Source organism: Leucoraja erinacea, chromosome 4, assembly GCF_028641065.1.
Source record: "Leucoraja erinacea ecotype New England chromosome 4, Leri_hhj_1, whole genome shotgun sequence".
In the NCBI taxonomy this organism is placed as follows: Eukaryota; Metazoa; Chordata; class Chondrichthyes; order Rajiformes; family Rajidae; genus Leucoraja; species Leucoraja erinaceus.
This window is the reverse complement of record NC_073380.1, coordinates 75,862,331-75,877,921: the sequence shown is the minus strand read 5'-3', so window position 1 is coordinate 75,877,921 and position 15,591 is coordinate 75,862,331. Positions and strand designations below refer to the sequence as shown.

At 41.7% G+C, this 15,591-nt stretch overlaps 1 protein-coding gene across 1 annotated transcript in view; it reads left to right on the top strand.

The window, feature by feature from the left end:
- The window catches only part of LOC129696553 (CUB and sushi domain-containing protein 3-like), a 162,493-nt gene extending 155,642 nt beyond the window's left edge, over positions 1-6,851 (top strand). The window contains exon 2 of the mRNA XM_055634577.1: positions 6,072-6,851. Coding sequence (XP_055490552.1) covers positions 6,072-6,394 — 323 coding nt within the window. The 3' untranslated portion in view covers positions 6,395-6,851. The remainder of the gene's footprint in view (positions 1-6,071) is intronic.
- The last annotated feature ends 8,740 nt before the right edge of the window (positions 6,852-15,591 follow it).

Genomic DNA, 15,591 nt, shown 5'->3' with positions numbered 1-15,591 from the left:
TTCCTTCGAAGATTGAGGAGATAGTCAGCAAATGCACTATCCAACCTCAACAGCTGTATGGTAGAGAGTACATTGACTGGTTGTGATCTGGATTAGTCACTGGAATTCCCAGGAATGAAAGAGGCTGCAGATAGTGACAGATATTGTCTGGTCCATAAGTAGCAATCTCCCTGCCAATGAAGGGATCTACAGAGGGCATTGCCTCAAAAAAGCAGCTGATATCCGGTGAGCAGCTGGCCGGGGACTCTCCTCACGTGCAGACCAGACACAGGCCCAGACAATGATGGAGGAAGACTGGCCGCTCTTGCCTACAGAGAAGCTGATGCAAAGTGAATGGTCGAAGAGTGATGGTCAGGTCAGAGCCCTGAGGTCAAGTTGGAGCCCCACGGTCACGTCAGGCCAAGGACGAGGTCGGGTTTTCAATACCTCTGATCCACAATGAACTTTGTTTTGCTTTCACTATTTACTTTGATTTTGCACAATTATAGTCTGGTTACCAAGTAACACTGATAACTAATTATTGTATTACTGATTATTGTATATTTATTTGTATATTGATGCGTTAATTGGTCTGTAAGGATGCAGCAAGTAAGGATTTCATCGTTCCATTGGCATTTCATATGGCAATAAAACTCTTCACTGTTAAAAGAGAAACCAATAAGAAAGGCCAGGAGCCATAATATAAAAAATATGATGGAAATGAGATATATCTGGAAATAGTGACTTGACAATGGCAGATCTTGATTTAAAATTGAATGAAGATGATAAGAATGAAAGCATTGGAGAGTGTGAGTGGATGAGAATAAAATGGAGAGAGCAAGTGAATGTCAGGCAGTCAGCTGCTTCTTTCATTTTGTTCCAAAGAGATAAAATAATGTCCCAAACATAAAGCAAATAGACAATTTTGTCACAAACGAGCTTTGAGCAGAATGAAATCATTATTTGGCATATAAAATGGAACCGACCTAGGGTCTTGTTTCATCAACAAAGAGTTTGAAATTTCACAAATCACAGAATCTTTGAAATTTGCAGCACTGAAAGAGGTCAGTGAGCCCATTGTGTATTGAATTGAATTGAATTGATAAAGTGACAAGACACAAGTGACAAGACACAGTGAAATTCTTTGCTAGCACAACCAAGGTATGCAAATAGTCGCACATAAAGGCCGCTTACAAAGTTACATAGTATCCCCGCACCAGGTCCCTCTTTGTTCTCTCCCCCTCTCCCCTCCCTCATGGCAGTCCCCCCACGCCTGGTCCTCCATTGTTCCTCCCTCTGGCAGCGGCGTCCTCACTTCCACATGGTCCATCCTCGTCCGTCAGTCGGCACCATAATTGACTGCCGTACCGGGTCTATCACGGCCGGGTCTTCTCCTGACACCTCAGTGGCGCTGACCCAGGCCCCAACCGTGAGCTCCGTTGACCCAGAAACCAGCAACCAACAACCCACGGAGCTAACAACCAAAAGTGAATTTTAGGCTAATCCAGCTCTTGGATCGTAACCCTCATCCAATTACCTTTCAGGCAATGAGCTGCATACCCCAACACTTGTTAATTAAGTTTATTTTTCTGAAATCTCTTTCAATCTTTCCACCAATTATCTTAAATCTAACAAATCTAGTTATTGAATTCTCCTTTAGAGGGAGAAAAATAACTATTGGACCATCATTATCACTGGTAGTTTTGAATATCTTCATTAACTCTCTCCTTTGTTCTTTGTTCCAAAACGTATGCAATCATGAGCAGAAACATATTAGAAAACCTTTATTGGAAATTCTCCAATAATAGCTTCAAAAAATGGTAACCATTTGCTGAAAGATGTAGAAAAAAATGAGTTAGAGTGAAAAAGTAAACAGAAACAAATTTCCCAGGAGAAAAATTGGTAAGTGAGCAGATGGTTGGAGCAAATTCAACATTACCAAACTTCTGGATGATTGGAGTACGGTCTTAATACAAAGGTCCACAGAGTGAATCAATTTGATGCTGGTATAATTTGAATTAACCAAGTTGTTGAGAGCAAGGAGAGAATTCTTGAGACACAAAGGAATAACAAGGGTAATCGAGGGTAATCGAAGATAGTCAAAGGTAGTCATAGATAGCGTTCATCACAGTCGAAGGGAGGTTGAAGGGAGGTTGAAGGAGGTTGAAGGAGATTGAAGGAGGTCGTCTTCACTCTCCACTATTCGGTGTCCAATTTTCCCAAAGTTAGTCGTAGCTAGTCGTAGCTAGTCATAGCTAATCGAAGCTGGTCATCAACATAGTCAAAGGAGGTTGAAGGAGGTCTTCTACATTGTTGAAGGAGGTCTTCAACATGTCATTTTTTCAAACTCTTCTAAACTAGTCAATTAGGTCGCTGAAGTGGGACAGCTCCTTTAGTTTGACTGCAGCCAGCGGAGGATTCTTGCCTTGATTCTCACTGACATCATCTTTAGCAGAACTACATGTAATGGGCCTGTCCCACTTAGGCGATATTTTAGGCAACTTTTTTGGGCGACTGCTGGAGACTCTGCGGTCGCCACATGTTTACGGGTGGTTGTCGAGGAATCGACTTCATGGTTGTGAGGAGTTCCTGCATTTTGGGAACTTCTTGTTCTTGTGTATGGCGTGCACTGCCTGAAGTTGTAGGGCAACTTGTTCGATTTGATCTTATTTGATTGCGCACGCTGGTTGATTGCATTCATCGGAACAGGGCGGACCACGTGAAGGTTGCAATCTTCCACCCCATTTTGGGAACTAGTCGTGGCCTCATTATGGTCACCGCAAATTTTTCAACATGTTGAAAAATTAGTGGCTACCAGAACAAAGCCGCCATGGAGAGTAGCGAGAATTCTCGTGCCGTAGGTGGGTCAACAGGAGGTCCAAGTGGGTTGCCAGGAGGTTGAAGGTTCTCGTAGGTTCTCGTAGGTTGTAGCCGGTGCTGGCCGGTGAATTACATTGGCTCATTGGGAAAAAAATGTAAGCAGTTGTTTTCAGAACCAAGGATAACCGACCGGAAATGTTAAATATCCGCCGAACTTCACAACCGTGTATCTCTGGCTTCATAAAAGTTGTCTCCACTCCTTCTCTCTTCTTCTCCCCCCTTCTCCCCACCACATTTAAAGGACTTACCGTACACTGTGCTTTAGCCATCTCAATTACAGCTCGAACCTTCCTGTTCATCGCGGTGTGTGTCTGTATCACCTTGGCTTTGCACCGTGTGAATTTCACTCAGACAGCTCTCCCCACGCTTGCCCTGTCCCCCGCCTGCATAACGGGCTGGTGAAGAAAGCGATGTGTGTGTGTGTGCGTGTGCGTGTGTTGCCGGCAGTCGCTTGAAAAATCGCCTAAGTGGTACAGGCTCATTACCTCTCTCTGTTAAATGAGACGTCACATCCCACTGAACTCAACTCCTTGAACTGAGGTGATAATGATGTCTAGAGCAATGTTATGGTGAACTGTTCCCGATGTTGGGGGAGCAGTGGTGGCCAATTAACTGGATGTTTTCAAGAGAGAGTTAGATTTAACTCTTAGAGCTAATGGAATTAAGGGATAGGGGGCGAAAGCAGGAAGGGGGTACTGGTTTTGGATGATCAGCCATGATCACATTGAATGGCGGTGCTGGCTCGATGGGGCAAATGGTCCTGCACCTATTTTCTATGTTTCCATGTAACTCAAATTGAGCATTGGGAGTAGATGACTGGTGAGTAAATGCTGCTTGATTGCATGTTAGAGAATGCTACTTTGCTGATGACTATCAGTAGACCAATGAGATGGTAATTGGCCAGGTTGGATTGGGTGACGTTTCAGGTTGAGACCTTTCTTCAGACAGAGTTAAATAACATTAATCACATTAAATAAATGTGGCCAATTGGAAATAAAGGAGAAAAACCAAGGCACATGTTGGATGTACATTACAGCAGTTTAAGTAGAGAGAAGGAGGGAAGGTAATAAAACTAATGGGGGACATTAGAATATTTATACAACATGCTTTATACAAAATGTAGATTTATTGTTGACTCAGGTGAGTCATTAATTCAGGAGATCTATTATTTGATCACATTTTTGCTATGTGCCGATGTAGTCTCAGATCAGCAGAAAGTAAAAATCGTGGAGTAGTATCAGTTTGATCAAATAAATGAGCAAACGATGAAAGCATTAAAAGTGCAGAAACTGCATTGAGAGTAACCTTGTGGTTGTAAAAGATACATACATCACCTACACTTTGTATGGCTGACAATGATAAATAGAAAATGATTGCTAATGCAGCCAAAGTTGCTGTGTGATTTCTTGTCAAACATATTTAAAGAGAAGATTACATAGATTACTGAATAATAATAGTTTCAGAATTCATAGTATTGCACGTTAAGGTCATGACTTTTCAATACTTACAGTACATAACTTTTTTGATCAACTGACATTTTTAGCATTTTAGTCTTTCTGGCCCTCCGAAACCGCGCTGACCAGCGATCACCATATGCAGTAGCACTGTCTTCCACACTCGGGACAATTTACAATTTTTACTGGAGCCAATTAACCTACAAACCTGTACATCTTGGAAAGAGTGGGAGGAAACCGGAGCACCCAGAGAAAACCCACGTGGTCACAGGGAGAATGTACAGACTTCGTGCAGGCATCAACCAAAGTCAGGATTGAACCCAGGTCTCTGGCACTGTAAGGGGGCAACTCTCCCACTGCCCCACTGTGCAGCCCTACTTGGTGTATATTAATTGGAAATAATTCCCCCTTCCTCTCTACCTCTCCAGGTAGAACTTCCAAAAAAACAGAGTACCACTTTCATTTGTATTTACAATAAAATACAACTATAAAATACAAAAATAAAAACAATCATGTATTCAAACTAAAGTACATCAGAAGTCATTGGGGTCTAAAGGGTGAAAAGGTGTTTCGTGTTTCACGTTTTTACCTCCTTCTTGTCCCAGCACTGACTGAAAAGGCAAATATTGCTTCACTCTTATTTTCACTGGGCTTGTTTTGTAATTTACCACCTTCTAATCATTAAATTTAACCCTGAGTAAACCTACATTGATATGAATTGTAATGACCTACAAACTCAATTTTATTTTTTATTCACACAAATAAAATGATTTGATTGCAAAAATTCCCATTGTGCTTTTTATTCTATATGAGGCACAGATGCAGAATATTGAACAGTCTGAGCAATGAAGCAGAATGCCAGAACATTTCCAGTGTTCATATGTAATTCATGTTTTGGTTTGGTGATAATTGTACCTGTTCTTTGGGAAGGTGAAGAGCAATCGGTTTCCAATTGAGAGTTCAAATGTCCATTCAAAGGGCTTTAGAAGTTACTACTCCAGTAGCATTCAGTGGTGGACAAGTTTCAGATATGAGAGAGCCTCATAAGACATTTGCAAAGTAAAACCAAGTTGATAGTAAACCAATATAGATCTTATCTGATGCAAATTTCTCCTTTAGCATTGCAATCCATAACATACAAAGTGATGCCTTCCTCTTTGTAGGTACGTCAAACAATCCATATTCCAGGCATACACTGACCTTATCCCTGAACTCTATCTCCACTACTTTGATATAAAAAGTAAAGTTGTTGTTGCTCCATCCAGATCACTTCATAATAAAATAATGTTTTTGCTAAAATTATATTGAGTATCAGATATGCTCAATGGTTCCATCATTATCCAGCAAATATGATAGCAAATGACTTAACAAATTGAAAAAATGCCCAGGATATATCAGCTCCCATACTTATGTGCTGATCTGTGCATCAGTCATGCAGAATTCATTACAGCGAATACTAATCCATCAGCACTCCGCCAACATATTCTGTGAAGGCGTGACAATCCTATTTAGAATTGTCATCAGATATCAGCAATTTTAAGAAAAAAATGAATCATCCGATGATATTAAGTATGAAAAGTGTCTTGTGGAGAGTCATGAGAAAATTGCACAATAACTTTGAAGAGTTTGTTTTATATGTGGATTGGGGGTAAACTATCACAGATTGTCATAGTTTGAGATTAAAAACAATTGCGTCCAGAATAAACCTGGTCTGCATGATTGGCCTTAATCCTTTTTCTTATGTCCTTTTCATTGCAGGGTTTATTTATACTTGTGGAGGCACATTACAAGGATTAAATGGCACGATAGAAAGTCCTGGCTTCCCATATGGGTATCCAAATGGTGCAAACTGTACATGGATCATTGTGGCAGAAGAACGCAATAGAATACAGATTGTGTTCCAATCATTTGCTCTGGAAGAAGAGTATGATTATCTGGCATTGTATGATGGGCAGCCACATCCTGTAAACTTCAGGACAAGGCAAGTAATGCTTTGCAAGGATTGTGATTTGCTCATGCAAAATTGTTTACTGACCCCCTGTATCATTTCGATAAATATCTGTGTTACCAACTGTATGTAGACTAGGAAAGACTTTCAATGATTTGGCATCTAGTTGAGCATAGGCATTGTGTACAAAAAGGCCTGTTCCTGTACTTCACTATTCAATGTTTTTTGTTACATTAATTTAACAATATCAAGGGTTTGGTGTTATTTTCTTAAATGACATGTTTCTCATTATTCCTTCAGCAAAACTTTGATATATTTCTTCTGTGCAAACCTGTGAATTTACATTGTTTCTAAGTGTTTTCTGTAGACAAAGATGGTCACACCTTAAATGAACACGTGTGTCACCTGGCCTGAAAAATAAATAATGATGTTTAATTTTTTAGAGGTGCCAGTACACTATACCGTTACATTAAAAAAAAGCACCGGTTTCGAACTTAATTACATTTTGAACATGTTAGCTTGAAAGTATCACCTTAGCAAATAAATCATCTCTGACCAGTGGTTTAACAATTGAGTTGTTTCACCAATTACTTGAATTTTGGTAGTTTAGTAATCCATAGAATGTAGGCAACGTTCTCAAATTTAGCAAGAAGATTTATTTTAGTTATTATTTATGATAGTTGGCACATTGAAAATCCGAAAGTTTTTACATTTATGCATCTTAATGGAGGTGCATTTTAAATAATTAACCAGTTTAGTGCAGCCAATTCAATCCAAACATACGGTCAGAACTGCCTTAAATAAATTGAACAAATAACAATTGAGACATCCATTTGATTAAATTAATGTTGGCTTTTGCATTATGCTGCAGTAGTTGTGAGTGTAGATTGGACCACTTGCACCAATCGTACCTAGTAACATTAATTTAATTTGTTATAATCATTTGAAAACAAACATATTGAAGGTGAACTGTTGCCAGATAATACATTAAAGCTCTAAGAAGCCAACATAAAAAAACGCACAATGATTTCACACAATATTGCTCATGAAAGTTTGTAGAAAAGTCTAAATGCAATTAAAAAATCACGATTTATTACTGGAGCCATTGTGACTAATAGGTGAGACACTAACAAAGTGTCGAGGAGTTGTCAAACATGGAAGTGAGCCCTTCAGCTTCCCAAATCCATTTGGACATTTGGACCCATGCATACATACTACTCCTATTATTTTACCACATACCTGTCAATGCCCGAGCACCCAGAGAAAACATACATGGTCGCAGGGAGTACATGCTGATTTCACACAGACAGCACCTGAACTCAGGACTGAGCCCAGGTCTCTGGCACAACGAGGCAACATCTTTTCAAGCTGTGCCACTCTGCTGACTAATTTGTTTCAAGGACTTTGTCGGTGTCCCATTCCTGATCCAAAATGGGAAAAAATTCCATTGTGTGGACAAATGTCTGCCTGCTCAAGGAGCTCAATTTGAATTGAGAGCTTAATTGATAACAACGAGGAACGTACTGAGTTTTTGAAACCTCGTGAATAATTTAATTATTGGACTCAAGCAGTAGGTTAACTTTCAATCAACAAAGTAATGATTATGCTAAAATTTGCTGAATGGAAAACGACAGTAATTTGTTTTAATTGCTGGATGTAATGTTGAGCTTGGAGGCTTATCAATTCTCATCTATTATGGAAAAAAAAATCAAACTGCTCAAAAACAGTTTGGGTAATTGATGCAAGCCTCGAAATTATCCTTTGCTATTATAGTTTGTGAATGCTTCACGAGGTTTGTATGGAATCACTTTGCTACTTTAACAGTGTTATTAGCCAATTTACATGGAACAGCTTATACCTGTGATATTTAAAAAAAAACCTAATTGTTTTACATGAATAAGCTCCTATCAATAGCTTTGCTTCATTACCTATATTGTACATCTTACTTTTGGATGTCACTATGATAAAGCATCAACGTGCTCCATGATTGCTGATATGGAGTTTACTGCATATGCCACACCACTGGATGAAAAAAAAGTTAAATATTCTTCCAAACTATTACTCAGCTTCAGTATCTTAATACTTACTGAATAGTAGGTTTATATTAAACATCAAATTGCTATCTCTGTGTCTTCCATCTATGTAATAACTGTACACGTGTGTTGCATCAATAATATTAACCATTTTAGTGGGAATATTGTGAGGCTCCTCACCTGAGATATGGTATAGTTACTATTTCATCTTATCGAGTGCACACACAAGATTAGAAGTTGTTCAGCCAGAGCTGAACACACTTCTCGGCATCTTCATACAATGGTGTCTGTCTTGTCGCTTCTTGTGTTTCTTGTGCGTGGTGGTGGAAAGATCGGTGGAAACATGTCCGCGACGTGAACACTCTTTCCTTGACCCCGGTATAGTTACAACAGCGTGAGTGTAGTGGAGATTGTAATTGGATTAATTCCAGGAATGTTGGTGTGTGCTCTGATGAAAGGTTAAAGAAACTCAGCCTGTGCCCTTGAGTTTACAAGTTGATCTCATTAACAGCTTGAGCAGTTTAGTTTCTTGTCATGTATACTGAGGTACAGTGAAAAGCTTTTGTTGTTTGCCATCCAGTCAGTGGAAGACAATACATGATTACAATCGAGCATAGACACAAAAAACTGGAGTAAATCAGCGGGACAGGCAGCATCTCTGGAGGGAAAGAATGGGTGACGTTTCGGGTTGAGACTCTTCTTCAGACTGGTTAGGGACAAGGGAAACAAAAGATATAGATGGTGAAATGGAGAGATAAAGAACAATGAAGTAAAGATATGCAAAAAAGTAACAATGATAAAGGAAACAGGCCATTGTAAGTCGTTTGCAGGGTGAAAATGAGAAGCTAGTGCAACTTAGGTGGGGGAGGAATAGAGAGAGAGGAAATGCCGGGGCTACTCAGGTTGGTTCATGCGGGTTGAGCAAATGCGTTCTGTGACACGATCGCCCAGTCTGCCTTTGGTCTCAACGACCAAATCCACATCTTGAACAACGGATACAGTAGATGAGGTTCGAGGAGATGCAAGTGCACATCTGCCTAACCTGAAAGGACTGTCGGGGTCCATGGACAGAATCGAGGGAGTAGGTATAGCGACAGGTGTGGCATCTTCTGCGGTTGCAGGGGAAGTACCTGGGGAGGGGGTGGTTTGGGTGGGAAGGGACGAGTTAACCAGGGAGTTGAGGAGGGAATGGTCTCTGCGGAAGGAGTAAAGTGGTGGAGATGGGAAAATGTGGCTAGTGGTTGGATCCCGTTGGAGGTGGCGGAAATTTTCGGAGGATTATGTGTTGTATGCGATGGCTGATGGGGTGAAAGGTAAGGACTAGGGGGACTCTGTCTCTGTTGCGACTAGGGGGAGGGGGAGCAAAGGCAGAGTTGACATGAGTGAGGGCCTCATCTATGATGGGAGAGGGGAACCCTCGTTCCCTAAAGAACGAGGATATCTCGGATGTTCTAGTATGGAACACCTCACCTTGAGCGCAGATGCAGCATAGACGGAGGAATTGGGAGTAGGGGATAGAGTCCTTACAGGAAGCAGGGTGGGAAGAAGTGTAATCAAGATAGTTATGGGAGTCAGTGGGTTTGTAATAGACATCAGCCAATAGTCTATTTCTTGTGACAGAGACTGAGATCAAGAAAGGGGAGGAAGGTGTCAGAGATGGTCCAAGTAAATTTGAGTGCAGGATTAAAATTGGTGGTGAAGTCTATGAGTTCTGCATGGGTGCAGGAGGTAACACCGATGCAGTCATCAATCTAATGTAGATAGAGTTAGGGGATTATGTCCAGTATGTGCCTGGAATGCGTCAGCAGCGCGTTAGTTTTTTCAACTTTTTTTAATTTTTTAGTATGTTTTAAAGTATGTTTTTAATGCATCTTTGTGTGTTTTGTGTGGGGGGGGGTGGGGGGGGGGGGGTAGGGGGAAACCGTTTTGGCCGCCTCCTCCATGGAGAGGCGACTTTTTCCAGGTCGCCTCCCCCGTGGCCTAACAGCAAGGATCGGCGCGGCCTTTCCCGGAGACGCGCCCGGGGCTTCAGCGGCGGGTGCAGCGTGGACTTTCGGCATGGAGCGGGCCTCACTGGGCTCGCTGGAGGGGAGCACTCCGTTTCGCTGGCCTAGGGCAGCCGGCAGCCTGAAGCCGTGGTCTGCACAGCTCCAGCTGGCACGGCATCTACAACCCGGGACCCAGGGGATGAAGAAGCCATTATTGCCGGCCCGCGGCCAACTCCTACCGCAGGCGCGGTGGCGACTTACCATCACCCGTGGAGGGGAGCTTCGACCGCCGGCCCTGCGGTCTGCGCTGCTTCTGGCTGCAGTGCGGCGGGAACTTTAAACTGTAAATCTTCAACTGCCGGCCTGTGGCCTACACCAACTTAAAGCCGCGGTCTCCGGTGGGGAAGTGCCGACTCTGGACTTACCTGGACTTGTACCATGTCCTTTTACCATCTGGACGCCCGCAGCAACGGCTGCGGAGGGTTTAGGTCCCGACCACGGGGGGAAATGGAAGGAGGACTGACCAAATTGTGTACCTTCCACCAACAGTGATGAATGCTGTGGTGGATGTTTATGTTAAATTTTTATTGTGTTTTTGTGTCTGTTCTTTATAATTGTACCGCTGCTGACATATTCATTTCACTTGCACTTTATGTGTAATGTGACAAATAAACCGTATTGTATTGTATTGTATTGAATAGGATAGTTCAATGTACCCTGCAAAGACACAGACACAGACTTAGCTGGGGCCCAAGCAGGTGCCCACAGCTACGCCTTGGACTTGGAGGAAGTGGGAGTAGTCAAAGGGGAGGTTGTGGGTGAGGGCCAGCTCCGCTAGGCGGAGTAGAGTGTTAGTGGAGAGAAAGTGGATGGTTCTGCAGTCGAGGACGAAACAGAGGGCTTTGAGGCCTTCCTGGTGGGGGATGGAGGTGTAGAGTGACTGAACGTCTGTAGTAAAGATGAGGGAGTGGGGGCTCGGAAAGCGGAAGTTATTATTGAGACGAAGGGCATGTGAGATACCTTGGAAATAGGTCAGGAGAGATTGGACCAGGGGGGATAGGATGGAGTTGAGGTACACAAAAATAATTTCCATGGGACAGGGGCAGGCAGAAACAATGTGTCTCTCAGGGCAGTTTTTTTTTTGATTTTGGGGAGACGGTAAAAACGGGCTGTGCGGGACTGGAAAACATTAAGGTTAGAGGCTGTGGGATCACGGTCCAAGGATAAGTAGGAAGAGGTGTCTGATAGTTGTTGCCTGGCCTCAGCCCAATAGAGGCCATGCCACCACAGCTAGTCACACTAGCTTCTCATTTTCACTCAACAAACAACTTACAATGTCCTGTTTCCTTTAATCATTGTTACTTTTTTGCATATCTTTCATTCATTGTTCTTTATCTCGCAACATCACCGTCTATATCTCTCGTTTCCCTTATCCCTAACCACTCTGAAGAAAGGTCTCAACCTAAAATGTCACCGATTGCTTCTCTCCAGCCTGTCCCGCTGAATTACTCCAGCTTTTTGTATCTATCTTCAGTTTAAACCAGCATCTGCAGTTCCTTCTTACACATTACCATTGAGCCATTTGCTGTGTATAGATGCATGATAAGGGAATAATGTTTAGTGCAATGTAAAGCCAGTGAAGTCCAATCAAGGGTAATCTGAGGGTCACCAATGAGGTAGATAGTTGTTCTGGTGTGGTAGGATGATACATTTAATTAGCATTAATAAGATAGTTGTTGAATTGGTGTTTTACCTTACTGGGTTGTCGAACTAAGGACCAGAGTCTCAAAATAAATGGTCAGCCATTCAGGGCAGAGATGAGAAAACATTTCTAAATCCAAAGATTTCCAAACCTCTGGATGTTTCTTTGCAAGAAGCCAGTAAGATTGCCATAAAAGATTTTTGGAAAATAGTTATGTTTAACAAGGAACTGCAAATGCTGGAAAATCAAAGGTAGACAAAAATGCTCAGAAACTCAGCGGGTGAGGCAGCATCTATGGAGCGAAGGAAATAGGCAACGTTTCGGGTCGAGACCCTTTTTCAGACATAGGAAGGAATAAGTGTTTTGCCTCCTCCGTCTATTTGCCTCCTCCGTCTGAAGAAGGGTCTCCCCTAGAAACATTGCCTATTTCCTTTGCTCCATAGATGCTGCCTCACCCGCTGAGTTTCTCCAGCATTTTTGCCTACCTTTCGAAAATCGTGATTAGTGCAAGAAAGTAATGCTGAAGTAAAGGACCAGCCACCATCTTATCGAATGTGTCAGAAGGAACTGCAGATGCTGATTTACACCGAAGATAAACATAAAAAAGCTGGAGTAAAGCAACAGGTCAGGCAGCATCTCTGGAGAAAAGGAATGGGTGAGAAAAGGAAATCAAACATCACCTATGCCTTTTCGCCAGAGATGCTGCCTGACCTGTTGAGTTACTCCAGCTTTTGTGACTATCGTATGTAATGTTGGTGCAGGCATGAGGGCAGAATTATTTCCCCAGGTTCTCATAAAAGCAGTTCAAATCACACAATATGATGACGATGAAATTCATAAACATTCAAGCCAAATATTTTTGAGTCTAAGAAAGTTTACTTTGGATAGAAGATCAAAGATGCTAGAAATCTGAAATAATGCAGCACATTTGGTGAATACTAAGTAGGACTTTTAGCATTTGTTAAATGAGAAAGAATAGATTGAATTAAATGAAACATTGTGTTGTCACTCTCGTACCTTCTGGCTTAGATTTGTGAAATGATGAAGTTGTCTGAAAACAGAAGATATTTTTTGAAACTTAAATTAATGACTGATATGCAAAAAATAAGCATTTGGCATGATGCGCAATGGTAACATTTCAATAATGGAGGAGGCAAAACACTTACTCCTTCCTGTGTCTGACAGCAACACAACAAATTTCATGGATTTATTGTGTTGAAACGTAACATCTTTAAAACCAATATTCTGAGTGGGTCACTCTGAAAGGGCTGTCCCACTTGGGTGACCTAATCTGCGAGTTCTGGTGAGTTTGCCTTCAACTCATACTTGCAGCATGGTCGACACTAGGCGTAGGAGGTCTTCGTAATGCTCCTTCATGCTCGAGAGTAGTCCCCATGTACTCGAGGCCTCAGCTAGGTCACGGCGTACTTTTTAACATGTTGAAAAATGCCCGCGAATAAAAAAAGGTCGCCATGGAAAAAATCAATACTTTTTTTAGTTTAGTCGTAGTAGGTCGGCATGTTAGTCGTAGGTAATCGAGGGTAGTCGAAGGTAGACAAAGGTAGTCGTAGATAGTCTTCATCATAGTCGAAGGGAGGTCGAAGGAGATTGAAGGAGGACGGCTTTCCTCTCCACTATTCGGTGTCCAATTTTCCCAAAGTTAACCATAGCCAGTCGTAGCTAGTCGAAGCTGGTCTTCAACATAGTCGAAGGAGATCGAAGGAGTTCTTCTACATAGTCGAAGGAGGTCTTCAACATGACATTTTTTTCAAACTCTTCCAAGCTCTTCTAAACTCGGCAATTAGGTCGCCCAAGTGGGACAGCCCCTTGACGTACTGCCATGTTGTAACAGACAATGGCAGTAGTCCCTAAAATTTATTAAAAATAGTTGTTCCTCCTTAACGTGATTTATAGTCTTTCTTTCAATTCTTCTTATGCCTTATTCCACTCAATTAAGTTCAGCAGAGTTCTAATAATGTTACGGTTCAAAATGCTCTTTCCACAGATTTGATTTTCTACACCGACATGTCGTTCCTTCCTTTCTTACCAAGTCTGTTTTTTTGGCTTAAGGGCCTGTCCCACTGTACGAGGTAATTCAAGAGTTCTCTCGAGTTTCCTCTGATTCGAACTGGGAGAATTACGGTAATAGCCACTCGTAGGTACTCGGGGCTCTCGTGGACATTTTTCAACATGTTGAAAATACTTCACGAGCTTGCCACGTTTCCCCGAGTACCTGCCGTTAGTGTTACGAGCCGCTAAGAGATGTCCTGAGCTCCCACGTACCCGCTACGTACATTCTACCTACTTACCACGAGAGCTCTTGGGTAAATTGGGATAATGGGGCAGGCCCTTTCCTGTTAATTATACAACTTAATTTTGTAATAATTCCTTTTCTTGAATCATAGATATTTTTACTGAAGGCATTTGCTTTCATTAAAGTGTATAATGCATGGCAGCTGCTAGTTTCCACATACCCATGAAAGATGCTGGTGCCTCGCCACAAAAAAATGTGCTACAGAAATCATAATTAACTGGAATCTGTTCATTATTGCTGATTTGGTGAGAAATTCAACACATAACAAAAAGAAAACCAACACATCAAAACTATTAGACCTTAATGACAGATTAACTTTTAATGGTATCAGCACCATGAACCCTGTTGAATAAATTCCTGCCATAAAAATTTATGGGGCTAACTATTATCCTAAGGCCAACTGGTGTCAAAATTGTCCAATGATGCTGAATGTCATAAAAACCTCTGGCATTAAGACATTCAAATTGGTCAAAATTCGTTAAAATAATTGTAATAATTTGTTTTCAGAAAACAGAAAAAAACAATAAATACTTTAAACACATTTAATACTTAAGAACAATGAACTGCATTGAAATGTATTGAGGTCAATAAACGTTAAGATTAATGCAAAATAAATAAATTAACTGAAACTTGCTGGACCCTATTGAAGGTCTGCTTTGCCATGGAAATGAATGGTGTTTAGTAAAGTTTAACTTAGTTTAGTCCAGAACATAGAACATAGAATATAGAAAAGTACAGCTTTGGCACAGGCCTTTAACCCACAATGCCTATGCTGATCATGTTGTCAAGATGAGCTAATCTCATCTGCCTGCACATGATCCAAATCCCCCCATTCTTTGCATATCCATGTGCCTGTTGTAAATACCACTATCATACACCCACCGCTCTGTAAAATAAACCTTGTTCTGTACATCTCCTCTAAGCTTTGTCCCTTTTACCATAAAGCTATGCCCTCTCGTTTTAGATATTTACACCTTGGGGAAATGATTCTGACTATCCTATTCATGCCACTCATCAATTTATAGACTTCTATGAGGTCTTCCCTCAATCAATGGCATTGCAGAGAAAACAGTCCCAGTTTGACCAACCTCTCTGTATAAGGGTGGTGGTGGAACAAGGTGCCAGAGGAGGTAGTTGAGGCCGGGATTCTCCCAACATTTAAGGAACAGCTGGACATGTACATGGATAGGACAGGTTTGGAGCAATATGGGCCAAGTGCAGGCAGGTGGGACTAGTGTAGATGGGACATATTGGGCAGTGTGGCCAAGTTGGGCCAAAGGGCCAGCTTCCACG